Below are 21,095 nucleotides of genomic sequence, written 5' to 3'. Positions count from 1 at the left end.
ACGCGGATACAAGAAACTTTCGGAACTTACGTGAATATGGGACAACTGTTTAAGATCCAATACACAACGCTTACGCTATCACCTGGAGAGGGTGGACTTGGTCTGCAGAACGTATAAGAAAAGGCAAGGGCGTTATTCGTCTGTACGGTTTTTCGACAGTGGGCTGGTCAATTTCGCAGTATCTCGGGTGCGTTGGCCGATGCACTGGCTCCCACTTCAATGGTGCCCCCCGTCAATGTGAGCCATTCACCGAAGATGTCACATTTCAAGTCATTCTTTTCGGAGCTTAGTCAGAGAAGCCCTCCCAACAACATGACTACGGACGATGCGAGATGTGTACCAAATATTACTGCGATGGTGCCCCAGGAATTCCCTGGAAAAGAAGTACCCAGACAAGAACTGGCGACATATTTTTTTTTTTTGGTCATCAGTCTACTGACTGGCTTGATGCGGCCCGCCACGAATTCCTTTCCTGTGCTAAGCTCTTCATCTCAGAGTAGCACTTGCTACCTACGTCCTCAATTATTTGCTTGACGTATTCCAATCTCTGTCTTCCCCTACAGTTTTTGCCCTCTACAGCTCCCTCTAGTACCATGGAAGTCATTCCCTCATGTCTTAGCAGATGTCCTATCATCCTGTCCCTTCTCCTTATCAGTGTTTTCCACATATTCCTTTCCTCTCCGATTCTGCGTAGAACCTCCTCATTCCTTACCTTACCAGTCTACCTAATTTTCAACATTCGTCTATAGCACCACATCTCAAATGCTTCGATTCTCTTCTGTTCCGGTGTTCCCACAGTCCATGTTTCACTAGCATACAAAGCTGTACTCCAGACGTACATCCTCAGAAATTTCTTCCTCAAATTAAGGCCGGTATTTGATATTAGTAGACTTTTCTTGGACGGAAATGCCTTTTTTGCCATAGCGAGTCTGCTTTTGAAGCCCTCTTTGCTCCGTCCGTCATTGGTTATTTTACTGCCTAGGTAGCAGAATTCCTTAACTCCATTGACTTCGTGACCATCAATCCTGATGTTAAATTTCTCGCTGTTCTCATTTCTACTACTTCTCATTACCTTCGTCTTCCTCCTATTTACTCTCAAACCACACTGTGTACTGATTAGACTGTTCATTCCGCTCAGCAGATCATTTAATTCTTCTTCACTTTCACTCAGGATAGCAATGTCATCAGCGAATCGTATTATTGATATCCTTTCACCTTGTATTTTAATTCCACTCCTGAACCTTTCTTTTATTTCCATCATTGCTTCCTCGATGTACAGATTGAAGAGTAAGGGCGAAAGGCTACAGCCTTGTCTTACACCCTTCTTAATACGAGCACTTCGTTCTTCATCGTCCACTCTTATTATTCCCTCTTGGTTGCTGTACATATTGTATATGACCCGCTTCTCCCTATAGCGTAGCCCTACTTTTTTCAGAATCTCGAACAGCTTGCACCATTTTATATTGTCGAACGCTTTTTCCAGGTCGACAAATCCTATGAAAGTGTCTTGATTTTTCTTTAGCCTTGCTTCCATTATTAGCCGTAACGTCAGAATTGCTTCTCTCGTCCCTTTACTTTTCCTAAAGCCAAACTGATCGTCACCTAGCGCACTCTCAATTAATTTTCTTTTCCATTCTTCTGTATATTATTCTTGTAAGCAGCTTCGATGCATGAGCTGTTAAGCTGATTGTGCGATAATTCTCGCACTTGTCAGCTCTTGCCGTCTTCGGAATTGTGTGGATGATGCTTTTCCGAAAGTCAGATGGTATATCGCCAGACTCATATTCTACACACCAACGTGAATAGTCGTTTTGTTGCCACTTCCCCCAATGATTTTAGAAATTTTGATGGAATGTTATCTATCCCTTGTGCCTTATTTGACCGTAAGTCCTCCAAAGCTCTATTAAATTCCGATTCTAATACTGGATCCCCTATCTCTTCTAAATCGACTCCTGTTTCTTCTTCCATCACATCAGACAAATCTTCACCCTCATAGAGGCTTTCAATGTATTCTTTCCACCTATCTGCTCTCTCTTCTGCATTTAACAGTGGAATTCCCGTTGCACTCTTAATCTTACCACCGTTGCTTTTAATGTCAGCAAAGGTTGTTTTGACTTTCCTGTATGCTGAGTCTGTCCTTCCGACAATCATTTCTTTCTCGATGTCTTCACATTTGTCCTGCAGCCATTTCGTCTTAGCTTCCCTGCACTTCCTATTTATATCGTTCCTCAGCGACTTGTATTACTGTATTCCTGATTTTCCCGGAACATGTTTGTACTTCCTCCTTTCTTCAATCAACTGCAGTATTTCTTCTGTAACCCATGGTTTCTTCGCAGCTACCTTCTTTGTACCTGTGTTTTCCTTCCCAACTTCTGTGATGGCCCTTTTTAGAGATGTCCATTCCTCTTCAACTGTACTGCCTACTGCGCTATTCCTTATTGCTGTATCTATAGCGTTAGAGAACTTCAAACGTATCTCGTCGTTCCTTAGTACTTCCGTATCCCACTTCTTTGCGTATTGATTCTTCCTGACTAATGTCTTGATCTTCAGCCTACTCTTCATCACTACTATATTGTGATCTGAGTCTATATCTGCTCCTGGGTACGCCTTACAATCCAGTATCTGATTTCGGAATCTCTGTCTGACCAGGATTAATCTAATTGAAATCATCCCGTATCTCCCGGCCTTTTCCAAGTATGCCTCCTCCTCTTGTGATTCTTGAACAGGGTATTCGCTATTACTAGCTGAAACCTGTTGCAGAACTCAATTAGTCTTTTTCCTCTTTCATTCCTTGTCCCAAGCCCATATTCTCCTGTAACCTTTTATTCTACTCCTTCCCCTACAACTGCATTCCAGTAGCCCATGACTATTAGATTTTCGTCCCCCTTTACATACTGCATTACCCTTTCAATATCCTCATACACTTTCTCTATCTGTTCATCTTCAGCTTGCGACGTCGGCATGTATACCTGAACTATCGTTGTCGGTGTTGGTCTGCTGTCGATTCTGATTAGAACAACCTGGTCACTGAACTGTTCACAGTAACACACCCTTTGCCCTACCTTCCTATTCATAACGAATCCTACACCTGTTATACCATTTTCTGCTGCTGTTGATATTACCCGATACTCATCTGACCAGAAATCCTTCTCTTCCTTCCGCTTCACTTCACTGACCCCTACTATATCTAGATTGAGCCTTTACATTTCCCTTTTCAGATTTTCTAGTTTCCCTACTACGTTCAAGCTTCTGACATTCCACGCTCCGACTCGTAGAACGTTATCCTTTCGTAGATTATTCAATCTTTTTCTCATGGTAACCTCCCTCTTGGCAGTCCCCTCCCGGAGATCCGAATGGGGGACTATTCCGGGATCTTTTGCCAATGGAGAGATCATCATGACACTTCTTCAATTACAGGCCATATGTCCTGTGGATACGTTATACGGAACGTTTACCTCCCAACGTCGGTACCATATACATGGTATGTGGTGGTAAATAGGAAGTTTGCAGCGAACCAACGGCGACATGCGATTCATTTGGCAGACACTCCATTGTGTTTAAGCTGTGGAACAGTGGACACGGATGACCATCGTTTAGCATGTAGTGAGGCGGCTCCGTTGTGGCACTTGGCACGACAGATATTGGCGTTCCTTTTCCTCGCACAATTACGTCGGACACACTCCTTTTTCCACCAAGAATCTTATTTTCCGATCAATAAAACAAATGCAGTGACATGGGTACTGGGAATGGCTGTGGGCTACGTCTACAACGAATGGGAAAAGAACAAAATGGATTTTTGGCATTTTCTCTTGGATGGACACGCGAAGCTGCAACAGAATAAGAAATATAGGCAAGACTTCGCTAATTATCTGCGGCGGACATTTACCAACCTGCTGACCAGATGGGGTATGACAGGTGAGAGATGAGACAAAGTAAGCCAAGACAGAGACCGATAACACTTACGGGAAACTTGGTTATCTTCGAGAAGACGACCCAGTCTTAGGCCACCGTCTGGAGAACGGGTCGACAGATGGCTCTAGTGCTCTATCGACCGTAGGGTGGTGATCAGATGTCGCCTCCGACTTGAATTTCATTTCATTGCTAGAGGAGCATGTTTCTTTTGTATTTGTACTATCAGCGATGTCGTCCTGTCATTTTCATTTGGACATTTTCAATTTTATTCATTTCCTTTACTTAATTAATTTCTATTTAGCCACTATTTGTCATAACTTGGACAATGTAGAAGAAAAGATGGATAGAGCGTCATTAAAAAAAATAAAAACAAAAGAAAAAAAGAAAAAATAAAGCAAAAAACAAGAAGAAACTAAAAAAAAAGATGGATAAAGCGTCTGACATGTAAGCAGGAGATCCCGAGTTCGAATCCCGGTCGGGGCACACATTTTCAACTGTCGCCGTTGATGTATGTTAACTCTCGTCGGCAGCTTAGGGTCTTAATTTAATTATTATTTCATTCTGCACAGCTGAACAGATACCATCTTCATATACTATCGATCTTGATGCTACATCTTTATCGACAGGTGTGCTGGCGACAACTTAGGCCAGTACATTAGGTAACACTGAATGTAAATTTAAATGTTTGGAAGCCATTTCTGAAGGTATTTGTCTTAAGCGCAGCCTTGTACAGAAATGAACTATGGGCGATAGAAAGTTCATGAAACAAGAGAGGCCACTGAAATTGAGTTCTACAAACGAATGCTAAGATTTTACAGATCGCAGAGGTATTGAATGAAAGGGCAGGAGAGAAAATATGGCACAGCTTGGCTAAAAGGAGGGACTGGTTAGTTGGACGCATCCTGAGACATCAAGAAATAATCAGTCTGGTAATGTAGGGAAGCGTGGTTGTAGGGAAGCATGGGGGGGGGGGGATACCTAAATATGAATACAGTAAGCAGGTCAAATGTATGCATGCGGCAGAGGTTACGCAGAGATGAAGAGGTCAGCAGATGGAGTAGCGTGGAGAGGTGCATAAAACATGTCTGTAGACGGAAGACAATAAGGACAACAAAGTAAGAAAAAACCTCTCATTTAGTTGAGTGCTGGACATACCTATGCGGACTGGGTACCTGGACGTCATGAGTGCTGCCCTGGAAGGCGTGCAGATGGCCTGCACGTAGTGCTGGTTGAGGATGACCCCATGGTAGGCCAATGCGTCGATGTTCGGGGTAGGTATCTGGTCAGAGCCGTGGAAGCTCACGTCGTTCCAACCCTGGAATTTTTATGAAACACATTTGCATTCCTCACACACAAGTTTCAAAGCACTGATAACATGTGTGCATACTCGGTACGTAGCTACCAATATTCACCATGGTAGCTGAAAGCATAAATAATTATTATTAGATAATCTTTCGAAAACTAGAGCGTACTCATACAAGCGTCAAATTAGAAAGAAAACCGATAGTTACTCGAATACAGTAACGATCGTCTTTAACGCTGTTGACCTGTTACTGAACAGTCGATGTGCTCATTTTCGGAACGAGAAAAAAGTTGTCAATGTTGTTCGCGTGGGAACCAAACTGAAAAGAGATCCAACATGTGTGATTGTTGTACTCGTACCTTAATCTTCCTATTCAGTCCTGTAACAGAAGTACGATATTATTCTTATTCCATTCTTAATGGTGGCATTCACTTTTTATGTACTGCAACGTCTTTCTGAAATCACAATTGTTACTCCGGAAAATAAAGGTTCTTCCAATTGTATGAAATTCTTACAAGATACAACATGGTCATATTTTATTGAAATTAAAGTGTTTCAGTAGAGGATATCTTGTCAGTACTGCATTTAATAACTTATCTGTTACATTATTTCTCTAACACACACAAATAATCAGTAAGTAAAACAAAACTAAGTAGTAGTATTGTCAAAAATTAATTACATGTTAAAAACATTCCGAAATAGAAGCTATTGGAAACCAACACAAATTTGTATTCCAGGACATGTGAAATTGACAAGACATAAAAGAGACTTAGTTTACTTACAAGCCTAAATTGTCTATGGTGTAAGATCACCTGCTGTTTCAAGGTATAAGACGATCCACGACCAGTGAGATATGGACTTAACGTGCGTAAAATGTATAAATGGTTGTAAAATACACTCCTGGAAATGGAAAAAAGAACACATTGACACCGGTGTGTCAGACCCACCATACTTGCTCCGGACACTGCGAGAGGGCTGTACAAGCAATGATCACACGCACGGCACAGCGGACACACCAGGAACCGCGGTGTTGGCCGTCGAATGGCGCTAGCTGCGCAGCATTTGTCCACCACCGCCGTCAGTGTCAGCCAGTTTGCCGTGGCATACGGAGCTCCATCGCAGTCTTTAACACTGGTAGCATGCCGCGACAGCGTGGACGTGAACCGTATGTGCAGTTGACGGACTTTGAGGGAGGGCGTATAGTGGGCATGCGGGAGGCCGGGTGGACGTACCACCGAATTGCTCAACACGTGGGGCGTGAGGTCTCCACAGTACATCGATGTTGTCGCCAGTGGTCGGCGGAAGGTGCACGTGCCCGTCGACCTGGGACCGGACCGCAGCGACGCACGGATGCACGCCAAGACCGTAGGATCTTACGCAGTGCCGTAGGGGACCGCACCGCCACTTCCCAGCAAATTAGGGACACTGTTGCTCCTGGGGTATCGGCGAGGACCATTCGCAACCGTCTCCATGAAGCTCGGCTACGGTCCCGCACACCGTTAGGCCGTCTTCCGCTCACGCCCCAACATCGTGCAGCCGCCTCCAGTGGTGACGCGACAGGCGTGAATGGAGGGACGAATGGAGACGTGTCGTCTTCAGCGATGAGAGTCGCTTCTGCCTTGGTGCCAATGATGGTCGTATGCGTGTTTGGCGCCGTGCAGGTGAGCGCCACAATCAGGACTGCATACGACCGAGGCACACAGGGCCAACACCCGGCATCATGGTGTGGGGAGCGATCTCCTACACTGGCCGTACACCACTGGTGATCGTCGAGGGGACACTGAATAGTGCACGGTACATCCAAACCGTCATCGAACCCATCGTTCTACCATTCCTAGACCGGCAAGGGAACTTGCTGTTCCAACAGGACAATGCACGTCCGCATGTATCCCGTGCCACCCAACGTGCTCTAGAAGGTGTAAGTCAACTACCCTGGCCAGCAAGATCTCCGGATCTGTCCCCCATTGAGCATGTTTGGGACTGGATGAAGCGTCGTCTCACGCGGTCTGCACGTCCAGCACGAACGCTGGTCCAACTGAGGCGCCAGGTGGAAATGGCATGGCAAGCCGTTCCACAGGGCTACAACCAGCATCTCTACGATCGTCTCCATGGGAGAATAGCAGCCTGCATTGCTGCGAAAGGTGGATATACACTGTACTAGTGCCGACATTGTGCATGCTCTGTTGCCTGTGTCTATGTGTCTGTGGTTCTGTCAGTGTGATCATGTGATGTATCTGACCCCAGGAATGTGTCAATAATGTTTCCCCTTCCTGGGACAATGAATTCACGGTGTTCTTACTTCAATTTCCAGGAGTGTAAATAGCATTTTAATCTTCATAAAATTTCGTTCAAGAACTAACAACATAAACCATGTAGCTTTAATGTAGGATACATAATTTAAATGCGTAAAACGTGAATTACCTAAAAACACTAAGCAAAATACAAACTCATGTCCAAAAACAATAAAAACTGCAGAAAATTGCAGAAACTGCATATGGACGTCTCTAGTGTGCATTCCTTGATGTGATACTAAAATCATTCACTTGGCTGAAGCACCGAGTACAAAGCGTTGTTTGTTACCCCTTACACTATCCCCTAGGTATAACACTGTACATGGGTGGACTACCTTACCAATACATCACCAAATAATGTCTATATATCTAACGATGTTTTAAACACGACAATCAACTTGCTTTTAGTAAAATGGGCAAAGAAAATATGGGTGTTCTTTACTACAAGTGAAACGTGAATATCAAATAAAAATCTGAAAACTGTGTTGCCAGTTTCATAGTTTCTAGGCAACGAGCACAGAGTGAACTTATTGCAATAAACTGAACTGAAGTAACGAAAAGCAAACGAACCAGGGAGCACAGTTCTGAAGACACTGAATACGTGTTTGGAATAAATCGTTTATTCGGTAATTCGGCATTACTTTTTCAGTGACATCCCAAAGTTATAGGAAACCCGTTCTCATTTCATTTTTTTAATTATCGTCCCATATTCATACCTGAGTGCTTCTACAAGAGAGGTACATTCCTTCCTTCACTTGCTCGCCTTTCAGAGGAGCCTTAAGCAGATCACTAAAAGTGGAAAAGAAAATGCGAAGGTACATCAGCTAAAGGTGGCAAAGGAAATCAGAAGGCACATTGCAAGAGCGTCTACAACTAAATTAAAAGAAAAAAATTCTACTCGTGTTATGAGAGTGCACGAGCTTACTTGGCGCTGGCTGCAGTGAGGCGTATGGTTATCTGTCCGTGGGAGGATAAAGAATTCTGTCGAGACAGATATAACGGAACCCATGTGAATATTTGTAGTCAACTCAGAACCAAATCTACTGCACAGTGTATTGGACGAGGATCTCCTGTTTCCTAACCTGCCAAATAACGTGAACGCAATCCTACCTGTTACTTCCTAGGAGAGTGCTTACGATAATATTTTGTGGGGCCACAGGGACTGTGGAATGAAATTACTCGCCAGTACTGTATCCACTTCGGTGGCAATTCGAATTGTATCAAATACAGAAAGCTTTATAGTCAGCAATTCCACGGTATGGATAGGTGCATTTTGTTCACATACACGCAAGTGCACACAACCAAATACAAACACACACACACGCACACACACACACACACACACACACAAACACATACACAAATATTCCATTTGCATATGTTTCTTCACCTAAAACATTTTTGCAGAAAAATGTATTTATAACTGACTATAAGATAGTTACTAATAAATAGATTGTTCCAGAACGACATAAAATACACAAATCTGTATATTAAGTAACAGTTCTTGACTGCAGGCTCTTGTTCATAATGCCGAACGAGACGAATCCTTCTGACGTTAGGTAGGAATATCTACGCCCGTGGTGCCAATTAAAAATCCGTCATGAACCTTCGATCAGACTTTTTATTATTATGAAACAACTCATACTTGAATCATGATTGCCAGTATTTTAGAAGAAGATTGTTTAAAAATAGCTAGTTTGTACTTCACAAGATCACTGGCTCATAAAATTTCAACTCTGCTAGTAATTATTCGTTTTGAGATTGAATACCTTATTTGAAAACCCTCATTTCTGCCTCCGTAAGTCATTATTCGTTTTAGGAGTGTATACCTTATTTGAAAGCTCTCACTTCCGCCATTATAAAGAAAATCTTTTCTTCCTTGAAGAAGAATTATCTTTAGTCACAATTATTGGGTTTGTAGTAATGAAAGAATGTTCGAATTTTAAAGCTTAATCTTTTCTAAACTCTTCTGAATATGTCACTAAAAGACGTAGTTAATAAAATATTTCGACTGTAAAACATTTTTCTGGAAAAATTCTTGAGTAGCTGAACAACTAAAAAATTTTGTACACCAAAATTTCCACCCAAAATTGGATAATCTTATTATTCAATTATTTATTTAATACATCGTCATTAGTTAAGCCAAACAGTATAATTAGTAAACAAATATATAGGGTGTGTCGCGTAAGACGTAACTCCCCCTTTATTCCAGGGGCGATTGCACGTATCGGCATGTGGTTTTCGGCGAACCATAGCGGACTATGGGGCACATACGTTGGTACATGCACAATAATCACAGCGTTTATATTGACAGAGATAATGAGGCAAGTACATGTTTTTTAAGTGGGACGCTATACTTTTTTACCATCATTCGAACGCTCTGGAAAAGACGCGTATAGGGATGTAACGCATGTTGCTATTGTAATTCAAACTTTGCTTAAAAGAGGGCGGATGAGGATTAACCTACGTAGTGTAGGCCGTGCATGCTGCAGAGAGAACGGCAACTGGGTCTGCCGGTCGCGCGAGGCGTGTTTACAATCCGCAGCCGCTTCCGACCGCCTCGACCTTCAGTCGTACAATATTTCCCAGCGTCTTTTAAGCGAAATTTGAATCACAATAGCAGCATGCGTTACATCACGATGGTAAAAAAAAGTATAGCGTCCCATTTAAAAAACATGTACTTGCCTCATTATCTCGGTCAATATAAACGTTGTGATGATTGTGCTTGTACCAAAGTATGTGCTCCATAGTCGGCTATGATTTGCTGAACACCGATCGTCGATACGTGCAATCGCCAACGGAATAATGGGGGTGTTACGTCTTACGCGACTCACCCTGCATTGTTCATCTTCCCTCGGTCGTGCCTTCTGAAAATCACATTATTGAAAATGCAGTTCCTCTGTACTTAGCTACTTTGTAAAACCTTCCCTACGCCATGGATGCGCCCCACAATTAGTCTTTGATTTGCAGTCAGTCTCAGTTTATCCTGTAATGATTAATGATCTGTGTAATGAACCTGGTTTCATTTCTGATAATCAAATCACACAAAGATGATCTTCGGAAAGTTAAGTACATTTCCTACATTAAGGTCCTGCTACTTAGTTTTCCCAGTAAGATAACAAAAAGTGCCAATAGGAAGCCTAATTTTCTTGAGCTTGGAGGAAGAGAAAGAAACTTAAAATCGTGGCTTCATGACCGGAACGTTATTTTAGAGAGAGAGTGCGCATAATAATGTGAGTAAATATTTCTTTCAGAAAAGCGAGCGGCGCAATAAAAAGGTGCAGACGAATACCAGAAAGGAGATGAGTGATTCATGAAAGTAAATGGCACAGTGGTGGGATCTGCGTTGGGGACTGCAACGAGTACCACATATTGATACCGGAATGGTCAGTAAAATAAAGCACTTGGTTTTAACTTCAGTGACTTTCATAAGTCTAGATAATTATAAACTCTTGATGTGTGAAAGTTGTGAACTTGTTTTTCTTTCGATGGTACAGTCACTGAAGAAAAGGCTGCTGTGGCATTAGAAAAAGCGGAGAGGGATATGATTGCAGATTAGACAAAAGTGAAGGCGAGAATGTTATACTAAAATCTCTTATGAGAAAAATAAGTGACGAAATGGGCACATAGCAGAGTCGAAAAATTAACTCAGTGGCCAAATTGCAGAAATAAATGACAAGACAGATGGATTAAAAATATATGATGTGCTCAGATACGATAAAAATAAAAAAGAAAATGACCTCAACAGTGCAGAAATCAAGTAAGAATTTGCAGGTCTTAAGGTGAACAAAAGAAATGCGGTAGGCAACGTTAGAACTCCTGACGTGTGTGATCTAAATAGGGATGAAGATGAAGTAATGAGTCAAGTAGCGTTGACGCAGAAGGTGAAAAGGATGTTTTGATTAAGATAACGAATTAAAATGGAAATTTAACTTTTGTTATTTGAATGAATGTTTATGAGAATATAGCGGAAGTCAGGTTGATGATGTACTGAAACTGTCAAAGAGCAACTATGAATAATTACTTTCTAATACACAAAGTATTGTTAGTTTTAAATTTAGGAGGGAGCATTACGGAACGACAAACTGAAATAAGCCATAGACATGCAGTAGGAATTAAGTAGAGAGCTTTGAGAGATGAAATAGTGCAGGCAGCAGAGATACAGCTGTATTCTTATGTTTTAAACCCACCAGCTTCTCTTTTTCATCTGTCGTCGGAAGCCCACATGTTCCGAAACAATTGACGATCATTTGCTCCTTCACGTTTTTCCACATTTTACCCAGCAATCTCACAGCATCTAAAATATTGATAGTTGTGAGAATGACCGGCCGCAGTGGTCGAGCGGCTGTAAGCGCTTCAGTCCGGAACCACGTGGCTGCTACGGTCGGAGGTTCGAATCCTGCCTCGGGCATGGATGTGTGTGATGTCCTTACGTTAGTTAGGTTTACTTAGTTCTAAGTCTATGGGACTGACGACCTCAGATGTTAAGTCCCACAGTGCTCAGAGCCATTTGAACCATTTTAACAATGTCATCGCCATTAGTGCGGGCTGTCATTTCGACCGCCTCATACTTGTAGTTTTCTTTGGCGTTCCTGATTGTTCCTTGATCTAACGGTTGCAATTTCTACGAAGTGTTACATGGTAAAAACTTTACTGTGACGGATTTTGTGAGCGCTGCTATTGTCCACAACAAACACAATTTTTCGATTATCAAGAGTCATTTTCCTATCAAAGCCCTTAACCTAATTGGAAAACACTTCTGAAGTCATACATGCTTTATTGTTCGTAGTGTACTCCACAGGGAGCGACTTACACACGGAAAAACTTACCGGTATCTCAGGTTTTCCAGTAGTAAGTGGCTTTAGTTTTTCTGGGCCAGTCATATTTGTTACTAACAGAACGGTTACACGATCTTCGCTTAGCTTGCCCTCTTGACAGTTTTCTCCTCGGAAAGTCAAAGTTTTGTCTGGAAGGCATTTGTAAAGAAGTCCAAGTTAGTTTGCTTTAAAAACAGCATCTGGTTCGTAATCTTAAAGAATCCTCTGCATTCACTGCAAATTTTGTTTTCTACACTGGCACTTTTCCCACTCAAGCTTCGACAAACAATGCCTTGTCTTTTCCTGAAATTTCCTGACCTCTCGTTACTAGCACGAAATGTTTCGTATCCCAACGTTGCTGCAAATAAGTCACCCTTTTTTTCAAACTAAGTCTTCCAACGTTCACATCATTACTCCTTTGTTGTTGGAAATACTGTACTAATACCTATTCTAAATCTGGAAACTCACCCATCATTATGGTTTCCTATCTGTCCCTTAATCTGTGGTAATCATGCGGTCCTAATTGATTATTGTCGATAGTGTGCCTACCGGAAACTCTGCAGCTATATCTTTCTTTTTCTTCGTCTCCTGCATTCAGTTCGTCAGATAACTTTCGCTTTCTTTTTCTTCCTCTCCTGCATTCAGTTCGTCAGTTAACTTTCGCTATCCAGCGACTATCTGACATTTACACTCAGAGCCCAAGGCTGACACGTAGAGTTCACACTCAGTCAAAACAAACACTGGCTGAAATCGCAGCTGCAAGGAGGGCGGCGGAACTGCAACGCTACGCACATCTCACTGACGCACGGACGCAGAGAAGTGAGGGCTGGGACCCCGCTATTTGTGCGCACTTCGATGTACAGAGGCGAGAAAGACTTCAATGCATGGAGGTGACTTCGATGTAAAGAGTTTTTGTTCAATGAACTTGGCTAAATAAAGGTATACCCTGCCTTTCTCGAGCCTTCCCAAAACTTCGATATCGAGGTCCGATATATCGAGGTTTGACTGTAACTGCAGGGCTAGAAAATGGCTAACTATAAGCACTACTTTAGTGGAGGGCAAATTCATAATGATGGGGATTCTCAAAATTAATCAAGAAATTAGGAAAAACTACAGTCTTTAAATCTGAAAAATTAAAAAACAAACAGGTTGTTCGAATAATAATGGACATTTAATTTGGAGGAAGGGAAACCTGTGGCACAACATGACTAAAAATAGAGATCAATTTGATAGTACCCATAATGAGACAGTTTAGTGATGGAGGGGAGTGTGGAGCGTAAAAATCGTAGAAGGAGACCAAGAGATGAATACAGTAGGCAGATGTGGGTTGCAATACTTATTCGAAGATGTGGCGGCTTGTACAGGATAAAGTAGCACGGAGAGCTGCATCCAAGCAGTCTTAGGACTGAAGATCAACAATAATAAGAACGGCAACGACAACGACATTGTAGTAAACAGAAACATTGGGACTATAAAAATGTGTCACGGTTTTTGCAAACAAATACTTCTCAACATTCGAAAATTTTCGAACACCAAAATTTTGAATAGGAACAGGTTTCAATATATTTGGAAACAATGAAACATTTCTTGGGAAATTGAGAACGGCGACTCTTAAATGAGCTATAACAATGTTATAAAAATTTTAGCAACTGTGCAAATTTGTATTCACACGGTTTGCATCTACAGCAAGTATTTCTTTATATAAAATATTTCCGATCCAACTAACTACACTCCTGGAAATTGAAATAAGAACACCGTTAATTCATTGTCCCAGGAAGGGGAAACTTTATTGACACATTCCTGGGGTCAGATACATCACATGATCACACTGACAGAACCACAGGCACATAGACACAGGCAACAGAGCATGCACAATGTCGGCACTAGTACAGTGTATATCCACCTTTCGCAGCAATGCAGGCTGCTATTCTCCCATGGAGACGATCGTAGAGATGCTGGATGTAGTCCTGTGGAACGGCTTGCCATGCCATTTCCACCTGGCGCCTCAGTTGGACCAGCGTTAGTGCTGGACGTGCAGACCGCGTGAGACGACGCTTCATCCAGTCCCAAACATGCTCAACGGGGGACAGATCCGGAGATCTTGCTGGCCAGGGTAGTTGACTTACACCTTCTAGAGCACGTTGGGTGGCACGGGATACATGCGGACGTGCATTGTCCTGTTGGAACAGCAAGTTCCCTTGCCGGTCTAGGAATGGTAGAACGATGGGTTCGATGACGGTTTGGATGTACCGTGCACAATTCAGTGTCCCATCGACGATCACCAGTGGTGTACGGCCAGTGTAGGAGATCGCTCCCCACACCATGATGCCGGGTGTTGGCCCTGTGTGCCTCGGTCGTACGCAGTCCTGATTGTGGCGCTCACCTGCACGGCGCCAAACACGCATACGACCATCAATGGCACCAAGGCAGAAGAGACTCTCATCGCTGAAGACGACACGTCTCCATTCGTCCCTCCATTCACGCCTGTCGCGACACCACTGGAGGCGGGCTGCACGATGTTGGGGCGTGAGCGGAAGACGGCGTAACGGTGTGCGGGACCGTAGCCCAGCTTCATGGAGACGGTTGCGAATGGTCCTCGCCGATACCCCAGGAGCAACAGTGTCCCTAATTTGCTGGGAAGTGGCGGTGCGGTCCCCTACGGCACTGCGTAGGATCCTGCGGTCATGGCGTGCATCCGTGCGTCGCTGCGGTCCGGTCCCAGGTCGACGGGCACGTGCACCTTCCGCCGACCACTGGCGACAACATCGATGTACTGTGGAGACCTCACGCCCCACGTGTTGAGAAATTCGGCGGTACGTCCACCCGGCCTCCTGCATGCCCACTATACGCCCTCCCTCAAAGTCCGTCAACTGCACATACGGTTCACGTCCACGCTGTCACGGCATGCTTCCAGTGTTAAAGACTGCGATGGAGCTCCGTATGCCACGGCAAACTGGCTGACACTGACGGCGGCGGTGCACAAATGCTGCGCAGCTAGCGCCATTCGACGGCCAACACCGCGGTTCCTGGTGTGTCCGCTGTGCCGTGCGTGTGATCATTGCTTGTAGAGCCCTCTCGCAGTGTCCGGAGCAAGTATGGTGGGTCTGACACACCGGTGTCAATGTGTTCTTTTTTCCATTTCCAGGAGTGTATATTATTGTCAACAGTAACAACAAAATTCCAAAGCCATTACAAGTTTTGTGAAATATGTCATGGATAAGAAGTTAGTCATTTTTCGTAACAATGGTATATGCTTTACCTACATAATGGAAAAGAGAAAGAAACATTGTGGACTTAAGAGTTAGAATTTCAGCAAGTATACCTATCCCAGCATGTTAAGTCTCAACTAGCAGCCACTGTTTTGTAAACTACAGTTTTTGAGTCAGTAAATCTGTGTTTCATACTAGTAGTTCTTCCTAAATGCGTACTAATTGTTTTTTCCATTTTCCTCCACAGTGATAATCTTTGAACTTAGAATATGATCCCCAACAGACGAGAACACAATCTATATCAGTCTGTAATTCTCTGCGTCAGATCAGTTATGTGGTGTCACCGCCAGACACCACACTTGCTAGGCGGTGGCCTTTAAATCGGCCGCGGTCCGTTAGTATACGTCGGGCCCGCGTGTCGCCACTATCAGTGATTGCAGACCGAGCGCCGCCACACGGCAGGTCTAGAGAGACTTCCTAGCACTCGCCCCAGTTGTACAGCCGACTTTGCTAGCGATGGTTCACTGACGAATTACGCTCTCATTTGCCGAGACGATAGTTAGCATAGCCTTCAGCTACGTCATTTGCTACGACCTAGCAAGGCGCCATTACCAGTTAGTATTGATGCTGTAAAACATGTACCGTCAAGAGCGATGTTCACCAATTATGGATTAAAGTTAAGTATTCCAGAAGCTACGTACGTTTTTTACAACTCTCATTCCGTGTCCTGTTCCAGACCTCACGCCAGCCTGCGTGAGCTTAAACGCGTGCCTTTCGGCTTCCTCCTAGTGGATTGGCTGTCTTGCCAGTCCACAACAAGTTACCCTCCCTAAAGCGCTAGTGAACTACCCTCCTTTGCAGTCCAAAGGCGCTGTTTGCATCACAGGGAATTATCGTTGGCATGTCCGCCCCCGGTAGCCGAATGGCGCCGGCACGGTAGCTCAGCGTGTTCGGTCAGAGAGCCGGTTGGCCTCTGTAATAAAAAAACTGAGTGGAAGGATCAACCACCGAACTTGAACAGGATGTCTTGCGACGTCCTCAACGACCACACACAACGATCAATAACAGAAAAAAACAAAAAAAATGGCCTGCGCGACGGGTTGTAAATCCTCATGGCCCGGGTTCGATTCCCGCCTGAGTCGGGGAAGTTTCTCGGTCCAGGGACTGGGTTTTGTGCTGTCCTCATCATGATCCTGTCATCCTCATCGACTGCAGGTTGCCGAAGTGGCGTCAAATTGAAAGACCGTCACCTGGTGAACGGTCTGCCCGACGTGGGGCCCTAGCCATACGAATAAATAAATTAATAAATCGTTGGCAAGATAGGAATGACGTACTTTAAATTTCATTTCTGATGATTAATCCACAGAACTACTAAATTAGTTTACCAAGCTGGAAATTTGTCGCAATGATATAAAAGGGAACTAAACATTAACGTGAAATGTAACAAGCAGCACTAAGATACATTCAAATAAATTATTACAGGATATTTTCCAAGTCGTGAACGTATAGAGGATAGCAGAAGCAATTAATGAGAGAATGGGCGCAGTAGTAACGTACTGGGCACAGATTCAATAGGACAGAGTTTTAAATCCTCGTCTAGCCACACAGATAAAGGTTTCCTAGGCCCCTAACGAGTTCATTGTGCAGGACACCATATACTAAGCTTGCTTTTTTGTGTAGCAATAAAAATATCTGAGGTTGACACAGAGATCGTTGCCGCATAAATACGACTCAGTTCAGTAAAAAATTCGGTAAGGGATTAGTAATTTTACAAGGTCTGGCATTTGCTAGCTAGTCATGATTTCGTGACAGAAGGCATTCGGTACCCCAGAGCACATTCCATCATTATATGCCACAACTAGTGTTGCTTTAATAAGAGTTTCTAAAGTGACTAAGAGTGTAACATGCTTGATTCATTATAAATGTTTTATGTAGCAAAGCCTTGGATTTGGGATGGTCTTAAGACTGAAACAGGTAATCAAAGTTAAAAAACGCAAAGGAATTGTCCAGATAGTTTAATAACCATACTAATATTTCAGACGTATCACGTCTAACGTAAATAAGATGGCTGGATCAAGAGACGAAAAACGACAAGAATTTAATTGGGCAGGTGTTGTGGCTGTCAGAGGTGCAGCAATTTCCGAGACAGCTCTTAATAGGGCCCTCAGAGGGGATATTCAAGACTGAGGAGAACAGAGAGTGACTTTCAAAAAATTCCCTTTGTGAAAGAAACCGCTAATGGGAAATTCCTCTTAAGGGGTGGCGGACAAGGTGATTTTCGGACTCCTGAAAATGCAGCTTCCGTGAATCTGATTAAAGCGGACGTTAATTACGAATTAATGTGACAAAAGAGCACCAAGCTGGATGGTCTTTCTCATTAGGGAGCTCACAAATTAAAAATATTGTTGTAAAAGATACTTGTGTGGATATCGAATATTTTGGAAAGTTTAACTGTTCTACTATGAAGTGTTAAACAAAATTCTCATTATCTCCAATACATTAGAATGATTACATTCAAATTTTTCGAAACAAAAATAGCCAAAAGTGCTAGCAGCACATCTTCGTTGCGTGGGCGGGTCTAGAGGCCATTGAATGTTTGAGGAACGGAAATTACCCGAAGCGTAAGTAGGGGAAGAATATGAATGGAATCAGGACGAATAAATGTGTGACTGATTACTATGCGTGAGTGTATGTAACTCAACAAGATGTTTTGAAATATCAGTGTTAACAAAATTCACAATGCACATAAAGAATAGGAATATGATTCCACTGCAAACGCAAATCTCTGAAACCTTACATCACCTTTCCGAAATAATATTATAATCGCTTTCTATACATCTTGGTCTTTGCCCTGCTCATTCATGCAGTGGAAAACTTTTGTAGAGTCTTAACATTCCCTAATATGATGAGGTGAAATTCTAGTCCACAAAACGTGGTGGCTCCTCTGCGTGAAGGATATTCAGCGGGAAATGCAAATAAGGTGAAAACCAAAACGTAGCTTTCGTAACTGTATGGAAAGAAACCAGATATCATAATGGAAAGTATTCTCAATAAAAAAAATGGAAATGAGCGTATGGCATCGTTGGCCAGGAGGCCCCATTCGGGAAAGTTCAGCCGCCAAGTACAAGTCTTACACTCCTGGAAATGGAAAAAAGAACACATTGACACCGGTGTGTCAGACCCACCATACTTGCTCCGGACACTGCGAGAGGGCTGTACAAGAAATGATCACACGCACGGCACAGCGGACACACCAGGAACCGCGGTGTTGGCCGTCGAATGGCGCTAGCAGCGCAGCATTTGTGCGCCGCCGCCGTCAGTGTCAGCCAGTTTGCCGTGGCATACGGAGCTCCATCGCAGTCTTTAACACTGGTAGCATGCCGCGACAGCGTGGACGTGAACCGTATGTGCAGTTGACGCACTTTGAGCGAGGGCGTATAGTGGGCATGCGGGAGACCGAGTGGACGTACCGCCGAATTGCTCAACACGTGGGGCGTGAGGTCTCCACAGTACATCGATATTGTCGCCAGTGGTCGGCGGAAGGAGCACGTGCCCGTCGACCTGGGACCGGACCGCAGCGACGCACGGATGCACGCCAAGACCGTAGGATCCTACGCAGTGCCGTAGGGGACCGCACCGCCACTTCCCAGCAAATTAGGGACACTGTTGCTCCTGGGGTATCGGCGAGGACCATTCGCAACCGTCTCCATGAAGCTGGGCTACGGTCCCGCACACCGTTAGGCCGTCTTCCGCTCACGCCCCAACATCGTGCAGCCCGCCTCCAGTGGTGTCGCGACAGGCGTGAATGGAGGGACGAATGGAGACGTGTCGTCTTCAGCGATGAGAGTCGCTTCTGCCTTGGTGCCAATGATGGTCGTATGCGTGTTTGGCGCCGTGCAGGTGAGCGCCACAATCAGGACTGCATACGACCGAGGCACACAGGGCCAACACCCGGCATCATGGTGTGGGGAGCGATCTCCTACACTGGCCGTACACCACTGGTGATCGTCGAGGGGACACTGAATAGTGCACGGTACATCCAAACCGTCATCGAACCCATCGTTCTACCATTCCTAGACCGGCAAGGGAACTTGCTGTTCCAACAGGACAATGCACGTCCGCATGTATCCCGTGCCACCCAACGTGCTCTAGAAGGTGTAAGTCAACTACCCTGGCCAGCAAGATCTCCGGATCTGTCCCCCATTGAGCATGTTTGGGACTGGATGAAGCGTCGTCTCACGCGGTCTGCACGTCCAGCACGAACGCTGGTCCAACTGAAGCGCCAGGTGGAAATGGCATGGCAAGCCGTTCCACAGGACTACATCCAGAGTCTCTACGATCGTCTCCATGGGAGAATAGCAGCCTGCATTGCTGCGAAAGGTGGATATACACTGTACTAGTGCCGACATTGTGCATGCTCTGTTGCCTGTGTCTATGTGCCTGTGGTTCTGTCAGTGTGATCATGTGATGTATCTGACCCCAGGAATGTGTCAATAAAGTTTCCCCTTCCTGGGACAATCAATTCACGGTGTTCTTATTTCAATTTCCAGGAGTGTACTTCAGTCGACGCCATATTGGGCGACTTGCGCGCCGGTGATGAGGATGAAATGATGGTGAGGACAAAATAACGCCCAGTCCCCGAGCGGAGAAACTGCCTGTACAAGAAAAAAATCATGAACGACATACCTACTGTAACATAATTCAAAAGACTTAAAGGGAAGAGCGGACGTCTCCCAGCCCGTGCGAAGGTGTTTCTAGGCCGTCACGCCATCCCAGAGAAAAATAACACAAGGAGATATTACCGCAAACAGACAGGTTACTCACGACGTAATGGAATTGGGAAGATATTTCTTATACTGAAGACAGTTTGGTGTATGTGTGTGTGTGTGTGTGTGTGTGTGTGTGTGTGTGTGCGGGCGTGCCTATGTGAGGAGACGCGCACAGAAAGCTGGACGTCCCATGCCGTGAGGTCAGTGTAACTGTTGTTGTTCTTGTTGTTGTGATTTTCAGTCCAAAGACTGGTTCGATTCAGCTCTCCATGCTACTCTACCCTGTGCAAGCCTCTTCATCTCCGAGTAACTACTGCAGCCTTCATCCGTCCGAATCTGTTTAGTGTATTCATCTCTTGGTCTCCCTGTACGATTTTTAGCCCGCACATTTTCCTGCAGTAATCAGTTGGAGAACCTTCGATGCCTCATAAGGTGTCCTACCAATTGATTTCTCCTTCTGGTCAAGTTGTGCCACAAATTCCTCTTCTCAAATTTTCTATTCAGTAACTTCTTATTAGTTATGTGATCTGCCCATCCAATATTCAGCATTCTTCTATAGCACAACATTCCAAAAGTTTGTACTCTCTTCTTATCTAAACCGTTTTCCGTCCATATTTCACTTCCATACATGACTGCACTCCATACAAATAGTTTCAGCAACGGCTTCCTGACTCTTAAATCTATACTCGGTCTTAACATATTTGTCTTCTTCAGAAACGCTCTCTTTGCCATCGTCAGTCTACATTTTATATCCTCTCTACTTCGACCATTATCAGTTATTTTGCTGCCTAAGT

The 21,095-nt window shown here is 44.1% G+C and overlaps 1 protein-coding gene across 1 annotated transcript in view; it reads right to left on the bottom strand.

Annotated features, from left to right (window-relative positions):
• LOC126174742 (arylsulfatase B-like) overlaps window positions 1-21,095 on the bottom strand; it is a 147,161-nt gene that overhangs the window by 112,631 nt on the left and 13,435 nt on the right. The window contains exon 2 of the mRNA XM_049921062.1: window positions 5,068-5,227. Within this exon, the coding sequence (XP_049777019.1) occupies window positions 5,068-5,227 (160 nt within the window). The remainder of the gene's footprint in view (window positions 1-5,067; window positions 5,228-21,095) is intronic.

This window comes from Schistocerca cancellata, chromosome 3, assembly GCF_023864275.1.
Source record: "Schistocerca cancellata isolate TAMUIC-IGC-003103 chromosome 3, iqSchCanc2.1, whole genome shotgun sequence".
Taxonomy (NCBI): Eukaryota; Metazoa; Arthropoda; class Insecta; order Orthoptera; family Acrididae; genus Schistocerca; species Schistocerca cancellata.
The sequence above is the reverse complement of the archived record's forward strand: the minus strand, read 5'-3'. Positions and strand labels throughout refer to the sequence as shown.